Below are 20,838 nucleotides of genomic sequence, written 5' to 3' on the forward strand. Positions count from 1 at the left end.
TAATTTTTTAAATATTTTTTGTTAAAATTTACATGTTAACAATTGATAACATTTGGAAATATAAATATTTGTTTCAAAGTGAAAAATTAACTGATTAATAGATACATAGATTAATTAGATTGTTAAATATACAGAATGCCATAATTCCTACTTAAGAACTACGACTAATAAATATTCACTAAAATAACTCAACTACCCAAATATATAAAATATAGAATATGTATTGATTAAATATTCAGTAAAATCCCATTTTTAAAAGTGTTTCAACCTCCAATCTTCATAGAAAAGCTGCTTTTCACCATTTTCTTTTCAAATTAAAATACTTCAGTCTTTAATATAAATGGGTTAATGTAACTGAGTCATTGATGAAGTTGAAAGATTGTTAATGACTCTCATTGATGAAGTTGAAAGATTGTTAATGACTCTCCATATGGACTAAAATAACTTTGTGAATTTAATGGCAATCTAATAAAATTCGAAAGCGTTGTCATGCAGTCAAAGCATTTTAATGGCAATCTTATTTTAAATGCAATTCGCTTAAGCAGACAGCAAGTCAACTGTCACGCAGTCAAATGCAATTCGAAAGCGGAGAGCAAATCAACTGTCACGCAGTCAAAGCATTTGTTCAAATGCAACATCTTCTTGCATTAATCGACATAAATAAAACAAACCAGTCAAATCCTTAGCGTGTCTGACAATTCCGTGGGATCTTGGAAGCCTAAACTTCTTTGATAATTGTACCTAGATTGTTCATCTAACAAGGTATAACATACCAATTAGCCATGGAAATTATTGCGTTGGCCGTGCATTTTCTTCTCTTTTATCTTCAACTTTGCTCCTCTGCACATACCACTAACAATGGTTCCTCTACCGATGAGCAGGCTCTACTTGCCTTCAAGAATTCCATCATTTTAGATCCATACAATATGTTAGCAATTTGGAATGCCAACACTGGTGTCTGCAATTGGACAGGTATTTCATGCAATAAGTTGATGAGAGTGTCTAAAATTAATCTTCAGGGCAGGGGTTTAGAGGGTACCATTTCTCCTTTCTTGGGAAACCTTAGCAATCTGCAAGAACTGCGTCTGTTGGGGAATCAGCTTACTGGGCGAATACCAACATCTCTAGGAAATTGTTTTAAACTGGAAATTCTTGACCTCAGTCTCAACACTCTCTCAGGCGTTATTCCAGAGCTCCAGAAGCTTAGCAATCTGCAAGAACTGCGTCTCTCAGAGAATCAGCTAAGTGGGTCAATATCAACATATCTAGGAAACAGTTCCAAACTGGAAATTCTTGACCTCAGTTTCAACAATTTCTATGGCGTTATTCCAGAGCTCCACCAGCTTAGCAATCTGCAAGAACTGCGTCTCTCAGATAATCAGCTAAGTGGGTCAATATCAACATATCTAGGAAACAGTTCCAAACTGGAAATTCTTGACCTCAGTTTCAACAATTTCTATGGCGTTATTCCAGAGCTCCACCAGCTTAGCAATCTGCAAGAACTGCATCTGAGGGGGAATTGGCTTAGTGGGTCAGTACCAACATATCTAGAAAAATGTTCCAAACTGGAAATTCTTGACCTCAGTCTCAACAATCTCTATGGCGCAGTTCCAGAGCTCCAGAGGCTAAGCAATCTGCAAGATCTGCATCTCTCAGAGAATCAGCTTAGTGGGCCAATACCAACATCTCTAGAAAATTGTTCCAAACTGGAAATTCTTAACCTGGCTCTCAACCGTCTCCATGGCGTTATTCCAGAGCTAGGTCACACGCTCAGCAATCTGCAAGAACTACGTCTGGCGGGGAATCAGCTTAGTGGGCGAATACCAACATCTCTAGGTAATTTTTCCAAACTGGAACTTCTTGACCTCAGTCTCAATAATATCACTGGCACGGTGCCTCTCCAATTGGGTAAGTTAAGCTCTCTCCAACGTCTTTTACTGTCTGATAACTTACTCACCAGCTCTAGGAATTTGCCCTTTCTTAGAGCTCTTGTTAATTGCTCTTCCCTGCAAACATTATATTTGGGTAGTAACGCTCTCGTTGGGGAATTGTCCCCTTACGTTGGCAAGCTGTCTACCAAACTCTCTGTCTTGTCCTTGGAACAAAACTTCATAGGAGGGAGCATACCTAAAGAAATTGGCAATCTCACTAGCTTGACACTTATAAACTTCACCGCTAATGCATTCACAGGCTTCATTCCATCTGCACTAGAAAGGCTTAGGAAGCTAGAGAGGTTGTATATGGGCCAAAACAAATTGCAGGGATCCATTCCCAGCAAGATTGGTGCACTTCAGCAACTAGGGCTACTTTCTCTCTCATTTAACCGTCTTAGTGGAGAAATTCCTTCCAGTATCGGCAATCTTCAACAGCTAAGGCGCCTTTTGCTTGATAACAACCAATTTGGTGGAAATATACCTCCCTCTCTTAGCGGATGTCTCAAACTAGAACTAGTTGACCTATCCCATAATAATCTCACTGGAAACATACCACGAGATGTTGCAGGCCTACCAAATCTACAATTTTACTTCAATCTGTCTTGGAATTTACTACAAGGAAGCCTTCCAGCTGAAATCGGAAAAATGACAATGGTTCAAGGAATAGATTTATCTGGAAATCAATTATCTGGTGTCATTCCAGCTACTATTGCAAGTTGTAGTAATCTACAATATCTCAACCTCTCTCATAACATTTTTGAAGGCCCAATTACAAAATCAATTCCCACGCTTCGAAATCTCGAAGCATTGGATCTTTCCAACAACAAACTGTCTGGTACAATACCAGATTCTCTTCAGTATCTAGAGGTACTGAGGTTTCTGAATGTTTCATTTAATTTGTTGAAAGGAGAAATTCCTAAAGCAGGACCATTTAGAAAGCTCACGGCGTCATCATTCAGAGGAAACCCTGGACTCTGTGGGCAATGGATATTTTCATTACCAAAATGTCCGAGTGCAAAGCCAACTGGAGGCCAGCCGACTGGAGACCCCTGGAACTTCCATAAATTGTTTAAATACATAAGTTCTGTTATCTCCTTTCTAGTCGTATACTGCTTCTATATTTCATTTTTGTACAAATATTTCTTAGGGAAGGGAAATGTGGAACAACCATCAATAGAGTTTCCACATCCTAGAATCTCATATAAGGAGCTCAGTACTGCAACTAATGGATTTGGCAAGGGCAACTTGCTAGGAGTTGGTGGTGTTGGCTCTGTTTATAAAGGAGTTTTGGATAATGGAACATTGATAGCTGTTAAGGCTCTCAATTTGGAGGATGAAGCAGCTCATAAAAGTTTCAACATGGAATGTCAAGTGCTTGGTAAAAGCAGACACCGAAACATAATAAAAGTCATAACTTCTTGCTCTAATCTTGACTTCAAAGGTTTGGTTTTTGAGTTCATGTCTAATGGAAGCCTAGAAAGGCACTTGCATTGTGATTCTGGCAAGTGTAATATTGGGGGTGTCTGTAAAATGGATTTACAGACGCGATTGCATATAGCCATGGACGTTGCCCGTGGCTTGGCATATCTCCATCATGATTGTTCAATTCAAGTTGTTCACTGTGATTTGAAGCCCAACAATATACTTCTGGACTTCTATATGACAGCACATATAGCTGATTTTGGAAACGCCCATATACTATCTGAAAATCCTATGGATTCATTTTCAGCATCAACAACATTGAAAGGTGCTCTAGGCTACATTGCCCCTGGTAAACACTTGTTTTTCATGACTTACCCTGCTACTTCAATTTCATTATTACTGTTTTAATTGGTGGAAACTGACATGGGTTTAATGCAGAGTATGGAGTTGGTGCAAGGATTTCAACCAAGGGAGATGTTTACAGCTATGGAATTCTGCTATTGGAAATGTTAACAAGAAAGAGTCCAACACACCAGATGTTTGTTGATGGCCTCAGCTTGCACATGTGGGTCAGTACGGCATTCCCTGATAGGATTTCAGAGGTGGTTGATGATAGCGTGCTGTTGTGTAACGGAGGTGTAACAGATGCTACATGCAATTGTCTTATTCAACTGATTCGAGTAGCCTTGTTGTGCTCAAAAGATTCGCCTAAAGACCGACCAAGTATGGCAGAAGTCGTGGAGATGTTAGAATGTATTGAGGGCATGTTTGAAGGGAGTAGAATAGATTCAAAATATCAATCTGATCTCTACCAAATGGTAAGCAGCGCAAGATGGGCAAGAAATCTAGATAAGGTAGGAAAGGGTCAGAGCACTTCCACATTCCAGTCAACATCCTAAAATATGATGTAAACTGTCCAGCACAGAATCAGGGAAATTGAATTTCAAGTAATAGTAGTGGTTGAAACTGCCCTGCTATTCTGTGAAAGGGGATACAAATGCAATATAAAAAATTGATTAACCCTTTTTCTCTCTATCTGGGAGAGTTCTATTAAGAATTTGTTCTACTCTGGAAATCTTTTTAAGCTATATTTAGGAATGCATTCGATGAGACGGGAAAAGGGGAATTTTTTTTTTTTACAGTTCCAATTATTCCTATTTTGATCTAAATAGAATACTAACTGTGTTGCTTGTCGATTATTTGTTGCAGTAAATCTTCCTATAAAATGCGTTATGTCGCTTCAGTTGTTTGATCATGAGTTTGAAGACTTTGCTGTATCCTCTTTGCCTAAAAGTTTAAGATGACTATTCCTCATTAACTTCTGTTGTTTTGGAACTGCTCATGACCTTGAGTAATGATTAGCAGGACGGTATTTTTTGGAATTTAGCTTGCGGCATACAAGCTTGTCAACTAGGAAAATCTCATTTCCATGTTAGTTTATAACAACAAAAATGATGGAACATACTGAATAAGATAATCTAGACTTAACTAGAAGTTGTCTATACAAGTGTCAAAAGAAGTCTAACAAGACACAACCAAAATATAATTATATTCTGGTTTTTAATTTAATTATTAAATAAAAATCAGAATATAATTATATTATAATTTTTTTTATTTTTTTTTGATAAAAGTGGATGAGACCACTAAAATTATATTAAATCTTTAGTTTTTTTACATGTGTCCGGTTCAAAGAGCACTGCAGTGAAAAAACCAGTAAGAAAACCCTTCAGTATTGCTCAAAAGAGTATAATTATATTATGATTTTTAGTTGAATTATTAAATTAAAAATTGTTTTATCAGACTCCTTTTTAGTGTCTGTATATGATGGACAGATAGGAGCAGCAAATAGAAATAAAGACAGTTTATATTGATCAGAATAAGCTATTACATATTCTGAGAGTTTCAGCTCGTTTATGCTAAGCACCAATACATTTTTCTTTCATTACAGACTTTTACGAACTTAAAACCTCACATTCTTGTTGTAGCTCTGTGGAGCTGGACTCCCAAAAGAGAGTGCATTTAAAATATAGATGTAAACATTATATAGATCAATTATTGACTACAGAGGAGATAGAGTGAACATAAAATAATGTTTTTCAGATTGTGCATAAAAAGTTGTAAATTCAAACATTATATAGAATTAGCATGCATGTGTTCCAACAAGCTCTCTCCTCCTTTGGCTCTATCGACTACGGAGGAGATAGAGTGAACATAAAATAATGTTTTTCAGATTGTGCATAAAAACTTATAAATTCAAACATTATATAGACCAATTATTGACTACGAGGAGATAGGGTGAACATAAAATAATGTTTTTCAGACTGTGCATAAAAAATTATAGATTCAAACATTATATAGACCAATTATTGACTACGGGGGAGATAGAGTGAACATAAAATAATGTTGTTCAGATTGTGCATAAAAAATTATAAATTCAAACATTATATAGACCAATTACCGACTATGGAGGAAATAGAGTGAACATAAAATAATGTTTTTCAGATTGCCCATAAAGTGTGAGACTACAGATTTGACAGTGGACAGATAAGATGAAAGCCATTCCAATCCAATGAAGATCTGCTTTAATATTTATCATCAATGCTCTAGATATGCTTGCAAACTGGAGGATACCGAGGATATGGAGTTGACAAATACAGTGAAAAATATTCATGTGCACACAGATGATGTGCAGCTGGGTGGTTGAGATTACAATCTCCAACACCCCCCCTTAGTCTCAACTACCAATTCTAATTTCTTCTTGACTTCATTCCTTAATGTTTCGACATCTAAAATTATCAAATACTAAAAATCAAACCTAAGAAATCCTATACTACTGTTGGGATGTTCTTACCATGAGATTTGACCCTTTTGGTAACTAGTCCATTGTAGATTCAAGTGTGTTTCACTTGTTTTACCAAAATCTCCCATATAATTACATTGCTGGTGCTTGGGGATCCTAGTGGCCTCTGCTAGCCTCAAACATGCTTACACAAATATAGAATGCCGTCTATTAACAACTTCACTAATCTTTTGATGACTTTGACAACACTATCCTCTTTTGAACTCTTATCAACTCCTCTTTCTTAATTTATTCTACAGACTTTAGAAATACACCTCCACACAATTTTGACTCTCTAAACTTAGACATATACATGTGCAGCCTCCTCAATCTTTGCACACTTTACAAAACTTCGTTGCTAGAAACGGGAGGGCAGCCTGCCGTTTCCTGTTTCAAGGAACGAAACTAGTTTCTACAAATTTTTTAACTTCTTCTAAATATTCATCGGAGTTGGGAGTTTTCTAAATTTTAACAGGAGTTGGGAGTTTGATTTTTTTTTTCTTCTTATAAAATTAAGATTAGAGATTAGGAAGTAAATTTCCAATTAAGAAGCTGTTCATTAGATTTTGGCAGAAATGTTTAATTTTCAGTAAAAATTATCATAATTGCAAACATTTTAATACGTGTATTTTTGTTTTTTTAACTAAAATTAATTTTAATTATGTAGAAATGATTTATAATATTGTTGGTCTTTATTTTGGTTATGTTTTGTATTTTAGAAACTTTAACTTACATGCATATATATTTGTTTTTTATACACAATCTTTAATTTTTTTCGTTTTTCATCACATTGCTTTACGATTTTCATTTCACATTTCCGAAACCACCTTCAAAATGAACATCAAAGACGAAACAAAAAGTACCATGACATCCTTTGCTCAAATTGGTTACTTTCTTCTTCATATCTTCTTCCTACCGGCTTAAAACTGCATATAGACTTATCTTCTTATCGGTAACAACTGATTTAAACACAATTCAAGTTAGAGTTTTACAACTGATTTAAACACAATTCAAAGAAGGAGAAACATTATCAGTATGAACAAACTTATTAAATCGACCTAAAGCACCGAAACAAAGAAAATTGAAGATAACTATAAACTTACCGAAATCCAAAAGGACGTGGTAATTATTTTAACTACTACATAGCTTTCTTTAAAGCCAATAAACATATGTACAAAATGTGGGAATCATCGACAATTAGTCTAAAGTCGATAACATAGAAGTTGCCATTTTCATTAGCTAATTAACTGTCCAAGTAAAGTTGTCGATTTGAAGGGATTTTTCGAGAAAGAATTGTAAAGTTATTCAAACACTATTTATCGGCAATTTTGGATATGTTCACAAGTTGCCGAAATTGTGAAATTTACCGAATAAGCACGAGTTGCTAATTTTGATTCTAACTGTCATTCAAACATCGTGGGATACTTTTTGGTAAGTTTATGTTGTATATGAAAACATCGATAAAGTAGTTTTATAAGTGCCATCGACCTTTCTGTTTAGTTGTGAAAGTATTCAAGTTGTCGAATTTATAAAGATCATCACTGAATCACTATCAAAAATAGGGGAGAGGATTCAGTATTTTAGTTTCTGATAGTAGTTGTTAATTTAATATTCATATTTATTGATTTAATGTTCATTTTTTTGACAACATTGCATCAATAGTTGTGACTTTAATACCCATAATTGAATGAAATTTACCTTTACTTGTAAAAAGCAATGCCACATTAGCTGTGAAAGTATGGGGCCTCCTTATGCATGACTATTGGTCTCACCTTTTGTTTTGGGTTGTTTTGGATACCTTGCCAAAAAGCATGTTGATGTGGCATCATATTTGATGATGTGACTCTGAAACCTTAGTTATAAGTAGGGGACTTGCCAAGTAAGATGCTATAAAAAATTGGGAGTGATTTGAAATTTCCATGCAGGATTTTGAGAAGTGCAAAGTTAGGGTGCTCAACTACTGGGTTCTTTCCTCTATAGGTCTATCGTCAAGTGTGTGTATTTATGAAAATCATCAGAAGAGAAGAAGTTGTTAGTTTTCATCCACCATCAACAAGTTTTGCATATTGAGTAGAGAAGATGATAGCAAAGTTAGTTACTATAACCAACTCAACCTTATAAATGCATTTGCAGTGATTACAAGATATGCATGGAATTGAAATAGCTTTAGATTTAATGGACCCTTGGTCTAATAGTGAAGGTGAATGCCTCCAAATGATTCCGCCAGGGATAAAGTCTTGCTAAAAAGCAACCAATCATGTGATGCCACATCAACTGCACAAGTATGGGGACCCCTTTTGCATGACTATTGGTCTCACCTTTTTTTGAGGCTGTTTTGGACACCTTGGCAAAAAAGTATGCTGATGTGGCATCATATTTGATGATGTGGCCTTGAAATCTTAGTTATAAGTAGGGGACTTGCCAAGTAAGCTACGATAAAAAATTGGGAGTGATTTGAAATTTCCACATAAGATTTTGAAAAATGCAAAATTAGGATGCACAACTACTGAGTCCTCTCCCCTAATTGAAATACTTTAATAACTCTTATATCGATACATGCAGTACTTTAAAGAATAGGCAAGGGCATGTGGACTGTTTTCTTTTATAGTGCCCTCGAAGCCCTCGAAGACATGCATGCATATATGGAATCAGAGACAACATAGCTCATGAATTACTTAACAGACCATCTCAAAGACATGTCGTCCCTTAGAGAGTAGCGATTGCAAAGTTTGAGGAAAATGTATTCGTTGAAAATGCTTTACAAACCTTCAAACAACTTCAAATCGCAGGTGTGAAGCTAAAAATTCACCGCCATAAGATATTTGTGTGACATGTGGAATTATAGACAATACAAATGGATTGTTTGACAGACGACTTTAAAGAAAGGTCATCTCAAGGTAATGAAGTGAAATGAGTTCATAATATTTGCAAAAATTGATTTTACAAAGAACCTCTCAAAATCTATGAACAAATCCAGTGCTTTCGAGTCATTTTGACGTTATAAGCTTTCTTTGTGTATCTATTTAGTGGCTGTGGTAGTTTTGTGAGCATGTTTTGTTGGTGCCGATAGATCATATTGCATATGCTTATGACAGACGATGCCTACAAGTTGTGGAAGCACAGACAGAGGCATGCGAGCTATTTTTCATCAAATAAGAGTCATCTCATGGAATGTAATAAATTGCAGCATGATATTCTCATATGCAAACTGTGGAAGCCCAAACATAGCCCGAACCATTTGATGTATTGCCTTAATGAAAAGTGGTTTCATGGATGCCATGATTTAGGATATGCACTCAATTGATTTAATGAATAGATTTTAGAAACTTCCAAACAAATGCAAGCAGCTAAAATAAAGTCAAACTTCATAACCTATATCAATATCTACTGAATTCTTCACACGATGAATTTTTATTATGATGATAAAGAGAAGAGGTAATCTAGTGCATGACTATTGAAGATAAGGTAGATCACATAAAACATTTTGTTCTTCTCTGGTGTTTGGTAAGATTCTCAAAAGAAAAAGATTATAGCTGATAGTTCTTTGAAAGGTGATTTTTCAAACCTAGTCAATTGCATCATAGTTAAAAATGAACTTTGATACCAGTCATCATAAATAGCCAACATCATGAAGTACAACTATTAGGGGTATGAGTTTTCCTAGATGATTGAAACTACTTTCTAAGAAGTCTTCGATATGGAACAGTCATATTGATCTTCAAGGTTTTTTGAAATCGATGACTCTCAAAAGAAAAAGACTATAGCTAATAGTTCTTTAAAAGGTAATTTTTCAAACCTAGTCAATTGCATCATAGTTAACAATGAACTTTGATACCGATCATCATAAATAACCAACATCATGAAGTACAACTATTAGGGGTACGAGTTTTCCTAGATGATTGAAACTACTTCCTAAGAAGTCTTCGATACGAAACTTAGTCATATTGATCTTCAAGGTTTTTTGAAATCGATGACATATTTGAATTAGTTGACTTTGGCTTGTAACACTTTTGAGGGTGGGTTAGCATATAATATTAGGTTTCTAGAAGTTGTTCAATGTCCTAACCTAGTGTTAAAATTTGTAAAAGGGTACAACCCTAAAACTAGGGAAATGAAAAGAACTGATAGTAGATTGTTGGCTAAGTTGCATGGGATTTCTATTGGGGTTGTTCTTAGCTTTCTAGTCGAGGAATAGTTTACCTATATTGATAAATAGATAGCCCTAAAGTACTTCAGTAAGAATAGGACTAAGTGATAGGCTTATGCTTTGTCCACTTTTCATAGCCGCATAACAGACTTTAGTTAATCTTTTCTGGCATAAACACTACAGACTTTAGTTATCATTTTAATTAAATTATACTATTAAGTCCTCATGTGAGCACTCTTAATATGGCTATTTAATGAATTTGAATATGATACATATATGGTCATAATTGTCTATGTGATTGATGTGAATGGAAAATTGTTATAGTTTGCTAATTTGATCTTGAGCATTCTACTCAAACCAAAGGCAACTGTTCTTGTAGTCGAAGACTGTACAAGTACCCACAACCATAGGCATAGTTGACTTTAAATCAATCAAAGTTGGTTCTAAGTGTTCTTAGCTATTGTATAATGACACTTGCATGTGGACTTCTTTCATGACATTCTTAACTACATGTAGGCATGCTATTTAGTATTTTGTTGTAATATTTTGAGTGAACTTTTATGTCTTGAATTGGTTATGATTATCAGTCCTAATAGGACTCTTAGCTAGTTAGTTTATGTTTCCTTTATTTGTTCAATAAATCTCTCCCTGGATTTGGGGATCGAGTAGCAATTAGTTAGAAGAATAAGTCATATATTTGAAGATATAAATGAGTATGAGTGCAACCTAAAAAGGTTAATATTGTGATTATTGTAACATCTCATTTTCTGTATAACGTACATATTTGTGATGAATGAATAAGAAATGTTCTTCTAAATTCATCGTGTAACTTTTTGATATTTTGACGAGTACTTATCCAAGGGGGCTCTCTTGAGGTAATGATACTCTTATTTTATTAGTTTTATTGTTTGCATATAGTTCAAATAGATTTTCCTAGTATAGTTTGTTGTTAGATGCATGGGTAAGTGCACAAATATGGTGAACAAAAAAGTGGCCACCATATGAAAAAACACCAAAAAAGAACTTAACCCAATCAGGTTATTTGAAAAACAAAATAACTCGATTGGGTTACATAGTTTTAAACACCCAATCAAATTATTAGTTTTTAAAAAAATCCAACCAGGTTTTTCTAGTTTTAAAAACTCAATCATGCTTTTTTATTGTAATTTTTCTTTTTTTGAAAAGTGATTGGGACCATTCTACCTATGGCCTCCACCAAAAACTCTAAACAACTAACCTATATTGTGAGAAGCCCAATCATTATTTTAGCCCTATAAGCCAAATCAAGATGCCACATCGTTGTAGAGGTGAGTTTACGATTCATTTGTGCATTTTTATTATTTTTTATTTAGAATTTCGCTTTAGGTTTTTAGTTTTTGATTAATTTTATTTTATTTTGTAAATTTGGTTTCAGATGCTCAAGAAAACAATCCCCCTCAACAAAATATGCCCCGTAATCCTCCTAATCCTCTGATAAACCCTTCCCAAACCACATAGGAGGATTTACTAGGTTGTCTAGCACAAAATAGATAAACCATTTGCAACATAGTGTCTAAACTGAAAGCATGTGAACACCAACACCATGTAGACCTTGCCAAAGCCCTAGAAACAATGGTGGATAGTGTTGACAAAGTATCAAAACAAGTCACTAAATGGAATGCATATAGAAATTCATGTTGCAACTATTATGCACAAGGTCTTTCATATGATGCAATAAAAAATAAAGAAATAAGCAAAGCACAAATATGTGCTCTTTTCACTAATCTCCAAACCTAGGAGATCCTACCTCTTAATTCAAAGAGGTTTCATATACATTGATGCAATCACATGACCATGAGAACACAATTTTGGGATAGGTGGTGGATGGTCTTTGACCAACATACTTGCAATAACCTTGAGGTGACTTTATATTTTTTGAGAAAACTATACTTCAAGTATCCTTAATGAGACCCCTAATTATTTTGATATGAGGGAGTTCCAAGGTAGAGGTAGAGTCTCTGCCCAAGATAGACCATGGGCTTGATAGGTATAGAACCCCTAGAATCGGGTTCCACTAGCTGTGAAACCCTTTGTGCACATGACAACCCCTGTATCCCTGAAGGAGTCTATAGAGATGGAGACTCTTTATGTAGTTGCCATGTCATTGGCTGACCCATCATCCTGCATGGTGTTGGAATCCAATAACACTAAGAGGGGGGGCGAAGAATCAATGTTATATAGGAAAGGTTAATTTTAGCCTTATTAAGACATGCATACACCAACCAGTATACCAGTACATACATAATTGAAAGAAGTAAAACAACCACTAAGCCAATCACATAAATGAGAACCATAACACACAAAATTATACGTGGAAAACCTCAAAGAGGAAAAACCACGGTGGGATTTGTGACCCACAATATCAATCCACTTTCCATATGAAGAGATATTACAAAATATGAGGGGCCTGCACTTGCAAGAAGGCTTACATCTTGGAGCATACTGCTCAATCACAAAAGGAGCCTCACTGACTACATAAAAATATAGACTATAATCCAGAGAAGTATTGAACTCCTAAGACAACATCTTCTATGCCAGAATATAGTTCCAGTTTAAGCTCTGTCAGTTCCGGTCTGAAACCCTAAACCCTTTACCGGAATAACCCTTACATGAATTTCCTCACATACATAATCTCTCTGGTATATTTCGCATCATATTGCATTCACATATCCATAATCTCCTATTTCATGTCCATATCAAAATGATCTAATCCAACTGACCTATATACCCTATACAATTTTCATGCCTTGTGTCGACTTCCAAAGATATATAAAATATCAAATTGTTAGGCCCAATATGGAAAGCTAATGTACTGAGAGGGGAGGGGTGAATCAGTTCTTCAAAACCTTTCTTTAATAATAACCTTACTGTTATGCATAAACAGAATAGTGCAGTAACATAAAATAAAGTTAAAACAAACAGATAACAATCATACATGATTCACTCCATAACACATATATTTTGGTTTCGCAGAAACTCTTGGTTAGAGAGAAAAACTGCGGTGGGGATGGCACCCACAACTTCACTACTGCAATAATAAAGAATGCTCGATTAAAGCTACATTTAGCTATTTCTGATAGCTTACCCTATTAGGAGTAACAAGATCTGTTAGATCTACCTTGCTAAAGGATTTTACAACATTTATTATGAATGTTGCACCTGGTTAGAGGCTTTGCAATTTATAGACTTGGTTAGAGTCTTTTACCCTATTAAAGGTTTCTCTTTCAACTTCACAATATTACAATAAAATCATTACAAACATCTGCAACTTTACATCTGAAATGTTATAGCAAATTCTATGTGCTCTAAATAAGATTACCTTGCTTATAGCATACCTCGGTAACTCATATAGTAACTTGGTAAACCCTTCTGTTTACTTTGTTCTTTGATTGTTCTCTGAAAACCTTCTCGGTGACCTCTATGTCTCTGTAACAGTCTTCCTTCATACATATATGCACACACCTTGCTCTCAATTCATGCTGTATAAATAGATCTCTTAAAATGGTGATCTAATTCATTGCTTTGATCTTACAAACAAGATTCCTCGAATGAATAACTAAACAAAATATTTCATTGGTTGAATTGACCTCGCAATCATACACAATCTTCTAGTGCAATTTCCAATGTAATAACGGTTAGATGTGCCTCGATCTTGTAACACGTTTTCATATGCATGTCCAGGTTCAATGTATCTGGTAACATGTTTCACTCGGTGAATATCAACTTGGTGTGTTGACTTTACTGCTCAGTAGCCATAAAAAGATACTCGGTAGACAGCTCGGTGTATACTGCGTTCTGTGACTGCTTTCTTCTGTAACTGACTAGACTGTGCATACTGACTTCTCTGTTTATATCGACTGCATGATTCGGTAGTGCTAACCGACTAGAATATATAGTATGACTTTGAATATAAAAGCTAATGGCAACTTGATAAGTAGTAACAATCTCCCCTTTTGACATTAGTTGAGATGTTTGACAAAAACTACTTTCAAAGTCATAACTCAAAAATCTATATACTTTGCAAAATGACTACACTTGACAATATATACAATAGTCAATGAAATAGTATATGCAGATATACTCCCCTTATCATTATTCTGTATATTACTCAGATTTTGCATGCTTGGTTCTGTTTTGTGCTTGTATGCTCTGCTTGCTCTACTCGGTATACTCCCCTGTATACAATACTCAAAACTGTATTACCAAAACTGTATCACTCTCCAAATATAGTATATTATTCCCCTTATGTAGTATTACTCCCCTTTTTTGACAAACATCAAAAACTTAATTTCCATCTGGGGGCGGTAACTCATCAAAAATAGATTTATACTTGTTCCGGGCATCGGTGAGTGCGACTGAGAGTGCATCCTTTACACTTTCCATTAAAGAATTTTGCACTTGAATATCAGCCAATAGTGATATTAAGCCATCAAGAGTGCTTCCCTCTTGTGTAGTAGATAGGCGTGTAGCTCGGTTAATCTGCTCTTGAACTGATGAGAGATGAGGAAGGAATAATGTATGTAGGGTCATTATATCCATCCTGATCTTATGCTCTTCATTTCTGAGTTCTAAGTGTTGAGCCATGAGCTGTTGAAGCTTGGTATAAAAATTCTGAACTGAATTAGGCTCGGTGATCAACTTAGTTGAGAGATCGATGATCTCTTTCTCAATTGCATCAGTTTTATTCTTGATATCTTTAATGAATAAGGAAAATGTACAAAGTTTCTGAAATAAATAAAGAATATGCTTGAGTTGAGGGGACAACTCAACAATGAATTTGGCAAGCTTTACTTTCCCTATAGCGAGAGCTTTTTGTACCTCTTCTATCATCTTTGCAGTAAGCTCTTTATCTTTTAGCTTGCTCAAGTACTCAGATGCATCAACTCTAGATGTTTCTATTTGAGTAAGGAGTTCATCTAGTTGAATGTGTATGGCTGCATCGGTTGACACTGTTGCTGAAGGTAGCATATCTATTAGTAGTGTCTTTACCTTCTGTAGTACTTTATTCTTCTTTTGAATGGCCAATTGTTTTTCTTGTTCGGCCTTTGCTTTGCATAGTTCACCGAAATCAATAAGTGCTTGCCCTTTTAATTTTGAGATATCCACATTGGGCAACACTATCGGTTTAGTTAAATCAATTTTGAAACTATGCTTTCTCACCTTCTTCTCTTTACCTTTGATCGGTTGTACTAAGACAAGTGCTTGTGAGGCTTGCTGAACCTCGGTAGGTTGCTCGGTAGATGCAACACTTTGGTCGGTTCCTATAGCCGTTGTGGTGTCCTTGGGTGTCTCGATACTAGGGGTCTCAGCTGTAACATTTTTAGTGCTTGACGGTGCTTGAGACGTCTGATCTTTAGTTGTATCTTTTGCTGCTTCAGACTGGTGACCTTCGATGCCTTGTTCTGTATCCTTAGGAGCTTCAATTGAGACAGGTGGCTTGACAGGCGGATAAGGCTGAACTTGTTCTAAGACAGATTCACTAGATACAAGTTTTGCATAGGTAGTGCCTTCAATCATTTCCTGCTCCGCTGCTTCTACATCCATGACATCTTCATCAATTTGAATAGTGTCAGCCGGGTCTTGCTTGGTAGCATCAGGACCTTGCTCGGTGACATCAGGATCTTGCTCGGTGACATCAACAATTTCAACTTGAGATTATTCACCGACATCATTTATTTTGAATATTTCCTGCCACTTGGCTTTCGTCTCATTTTCTACATCAATGTATAGCCCATTCATCAATTTTAAGGCTCTCTATTTGACAAGAAATTTAGAATTGTATGTTGTCAAATGTTCTTTAATTTCTGCCACAGACATATCAGGAAATAGATGGACTAGACTTCTTTCTCTTATTTGTTTCTCCGAGTCCATTGCATATTTCCATTTGTTATCAATATGTAAGTATAATTCACTCGGAAGTGACTTTACTAGTTCTAATGGAGCTAGCCGAAACTTTAGAAGTGTGTAGATGACAGCTTCTTCAATTTATCGCTTCTCATCATTATTCCTAGTCTCATACTTGACATATCTAAATCCTGCAAATCCACCATATTCTTTAAGATTGGCACAAAAATTTTCAACACTATGAATATTTACCTTCTTGCTTTTTACAATCTGAAATTTGTTTGCATCATTGGATTCTGTATCACTAGACTCTTTTGCCAAAATGAGTCTCCGAGTAGATTTCTTGTAGGTCTTGGTTACCTTGGGTGGAGTAACACTCTTTTGTTTCTTACTCGGTGATGCAACTGATGCTCTAGTGTTAGGTCTCTTTGTTGGTGGAGTCGGTAGGGCCTTTGAAATGTCCTATTTCTTTCTTTTCAAAACTTTACCCTTAGGCAACTTAGTACTTAATGTTATTGCTGCTTCTTGAGCTTCTAATTCCTCTTCGGTAATGGCAAGAGTGCCTTTGACAGGTGTAAAGGAGGATTCTTCTCCGAATTTCTCATATAAAACCTTTATCATCTTTGTAGCCTTTCTTGTAGCCTTGGGTAATACAATGCTCATTTTTACTTTTTCTTTCACCTCTTTATAAGTTCCATATCTTAGTTCGGTAGCATGCCTTGGCAATGAAAGATAGCCATCAATTTGCTGTTGTGTTATATCATAGTCAATCTCATACCCCATTGGTGGCAAAGATTGAGTCCTTGGTTCAACAGCTTTCATATAGCAGTAATCGGTGTCTACCTCAAAACATATATCATCCTTATATTTCTCTACCAGTTGTGGTGGAATCCGGTACCTGTTGTGCATCTTCTCTTGAAATTTGCTGAAATAGTCATCCATGATATCATTAAAAATTTCTCCCAATTTCTTGATAAAATCATTGATTTGATGGGTGATAGGTTGGTGTAGCTCCCAAACTATTTTACCGACTGAGGGAAAGAACTTCTCAAAGTAGAAAAACATACATACAAGAAGTGAACCAAACTTCAGTGTGTTTGCCGAGTTGTTCTTCTTCAGCTTCCTTATTGTGTTCAGGTTCTCAAACAAGTTCTTCAGTAGCACTTCACATAAATCTACTTTCATTCCCTTTTTCACTATTTTATAGGCTAAGTCAACTGCGGCACATGGTACACTGTTTTCCCTTGCTGATTGGAAGAAACAATAACCAATTACTCTAATTGCAAACTTAAGTTCTGCATCAGTGACATTGTTCAATTTTAATCCTTGGTAATCAAATTCTACTCCAGTTAGACTGATTAACTCCTTCTGTGATATCATTTTCTGTGCTCGTGCATGATCATAGATAGGATACCCCGTGATCACATGAATGATTTCCTTGGTGATTTTGAATGGTTGCTCCTCTAGCCACATAAAATCATCATGAACTTTGCTTAAAACAAACTTAACCCACTGGGGTTTGAACACACGGGGGTAGGCTAGGGCTTCAGTTAATCCCTTGATTTTGATATGCTCATACTTGCTATCCATTTTGCCATCGGTACAAAGTTCATCATATGTGTCACTAATCTCAACATGACTGAGTTCTTCAACACGACATTTGGTGAAGAATCTAACATCTTCGACTAACAAGACTTGATCAAGGATGAGTGATAATGCAGTTTTGTCATCTGGTTTAGAGGCGACTTTAGGAGTCAAAGAGTACTTCAGCGAGGGCTTCTCCACATTCTTGACAACTACGGGATCTTGGATCTTGGGCGCCATTGTAGGTTTCAGGTAAAAACTTAGCAAACTATCCTTAGGGTTTGACGGTTTACAAACGATTGACGCTTCACACTCGGTAGATAATAGCAATTTGACAAGATCAGAAACTAGCTTAACAGTGTGATGAGATTTGATGAAAATACCTTGAAATTCGCTCTGAATGAAGTTTGATCGCCTTGATTCACTCTGCTCTGCTCTCTTGAAAACTTGGTGAATGAAAATGATTGCGAAAATACCTTTAAGTACACAAAATACCTTATCAGGCTCCGTGCGAGTTAGGTCAAAACATTAAATGCGCTTGGTTGACCTTTAACCAATTTACTCCCTTTTTTTCGTTTTAACCGAGTAACCAAATTTCCTTCATTTACCGACTTGACAGGCTTCCTGTATACACCGACTTGATAGGTTTCCTGTAAAGTACTTTTGATAGAATTTCAAACTTACTAATTGCATCTTAACTAGGCAGATTTTGAATTTTGTACATAATAGAATGGGAACTGTTATGATTTAACCTTTAGAGAATGCAGTCCCTTCATACCTTTTCTGATTAATTTGGAATAGGTGCACCTAACTCGGTAGGTAAGGTGCTTTCTTCATATGACATGATTTCCTTCTTTTTCCAAATCATCTTAAATTTTTCTTTTATCTCTTCAGTGTCTCTTCTAGGTTGATCTTTGCAATCTCCAGCTAAATGTCCAACTTTGTGACAATGAAAACATGTCATACCAGGATTTCTCCATGATCTTCGGTTGTTTATTCCAAACCTTATAAAACAGTTGGCACTAATATGTCCATATCTTCCACAACATTCGCACCATATCCTTGTATTGTAATCCCATGGTACTGCTACATATTGTCGGTAAGGATCTGTGTGAGTTCGGTAACCTCTAGTGTCTGCTCGATGTGGACACCGCATGTAGTTCTTTTGCTTAGACCAGCACTTCTTGGCACTATGTCCATATCTATTGTAGTTTCTACAAAACCCTTTGAATTTTGCCTTCTGATAGTTGTTAACAGACTTTGTCCTACATTGATTAGGTGTGTGACCATATTTATTGCAATTGTAACAATATCCATTGGACTTAGTGATATTCGGTTGCTTACCTTTTCTAATCTGGCATATGTTGGCAGTATGACCTTGATTTCCATAGTAGTAGCAAGTAGGCTTCTTCCTTTTGAAGTTATTCCTATTTCCAGCTTGCTTTGATGATTCTCCTCTCTCGGTAGTATGAATTCCTTTCTCGGTTGATTCTTTTCCTTTGTAACCGAGTCCTGCATCTTTGTTGGGTCTTCTTGTATTCAATTTCTCATCCAACATCTTTGATGCATCATAACTCTTCTTCAATGTTTCTTTGGATTTCTTCTCTGTTTCAAGTTCATCAGTCAACCTTGATACTTCAAGTTTTAATGCTTGATTTTCATCATTCTTTAGAATTGCTTCATGATGTGCATAACTTAGTTGATCTGTCATATTTTGTTGAATCCCAGTTAACCTTATGATTTCATCATTCTTATCAAATACTAAGACTTCAAGTAGTTGTTTCTCTCTTTGTAGATCTATTGCTTTATCCTCTGCTGTCCTCAATGCATCTAGGTTTTCAGTCATCTGTGTACTGAAATGTTCATGTTCTCTTTTCATTGCTTTTAGTTGATCAACCAATGCTTTGTTCTTTTCTTTCAATACTCCAATCATTTCTTCAGTCTCTTCAGATATACTATTCTCAGATGATGTCTCAATTTGTTCCACTAACTCTTGAGAATCCTGCAAGTCATCAGATAATCTTCTTCTTACTTTCAGATATTTTTGCATTTGCCTTTGCATGTCTGCAATCACTTGATTTGCATGATCTAGCTCTTCTTGCAGATACACAATCCTCCGAGATTGTTTATAGCCTTCCATTGATAAGATCTTTCTCTTTAGGTAGTTAAACCCTTTTCCAAGATATAAGCTCTGATACCAATTGTTAGGCCCAATATGGAAAGCTAATGTACTGAGAGGGGAGGGGTGAATCAGTACTTCAAAACCTTTCTTTAATAATAACCTTACTGTTATGCATAAACAGAATAGTGCAGTAACATAAAATAAAGTTAAAACAAACAGATAACAATCATACATGATTCACTCCATAACGCATATATTTTGGTTACGCAGAAACTCTTGGTTAGAGAGAAAAACTGCGACGAGGATGGCACCCACAACTTCACTACTGTAATAATAAAGAATGCTCGGTTAGAGCTACATTTAGCTATTTCTGATAGCTTACCCTATTAGGAGTAACAAGATCTATTAGATCTACCTTGCTAAAGGATTTTACAACATTTATTATGAATGTTGCACCTGGTTAGAGGCTTTGCAATTTATAGACTTGGTTAGAGTCTTTTACCCTGTTAAAGGTTTCTCTTTCAACTTCACAATATTACTATAAAATCATTACAAACATCTGCAACTTTACATCTGAAATGTTATAGCAGATTCTATGTGCTCAAGATAAGATTAGCTTGCTTATAGCATACCTCGGTAACTCATATAGTAACTTGGTAAACCCTTCTGTTTACTCTATTCTTCGACTGTTCTCTAAAAACCTTCTCGGTGACCTCTATGTCTCTGTAACAGTCTTCCTTCATACATATATGCACACACCTTGCTCTTAATTCATGCTGTATAAATAGATCTCTTAAAACCCTGATCTAATTCATTGCTTCGATCTTACAAACAAGATTCCTCGAATGAATAACTAAACAAAATATTTCATTGGTTGGATTGACCTCACAATCATACACAATCTTCT

General features: G+C 35.7%; 1 protein-coding gene across 1 annotated transcript; it reads left to right on the forward strand.

Annotated features, from left to right (window-relative positions):
• The first annotated feature begins 685 nt into the window (after positions 1–685).
• LOC131028210 (probable LRR receptor-like serine/threonine-protein kinase At3g47570) lies at positions 686–4,466 on the forward strand. The gene is made up of 2 exons (XM_057958458.2): positions 686–3,705; positions 3,795–4,466. The coding sequence occupies exons 1-2, from the start codon at positions 783–785 to the stop codon at positions 4,253–4,255; spliced, it is 3,384 nt and encodes a 1,127-aa protein (XP_057814441.2). The 5' UTR covers positions 686–782; the 3' UTR covers positions 4,256–4,466.
• Positions 4,467–20,838: the final 16,372 nt, after the last annotated feature.

Source organism: Cryptomeria japonica, chromosome 2 (assembly GCF_030272615.1).
Source record: "Cryptomeria japonica chromosome 2, Sugi_1.0, whole genome shotgun sequence".
NCBI classification, from domain to species: domain Eukaryota; kingdom Viridiplantae; phylum Streptophyta; class Pinopsida; order Cupressales; family Cupressaceae; genus Cryptomeria; species Cryptomeria japonica.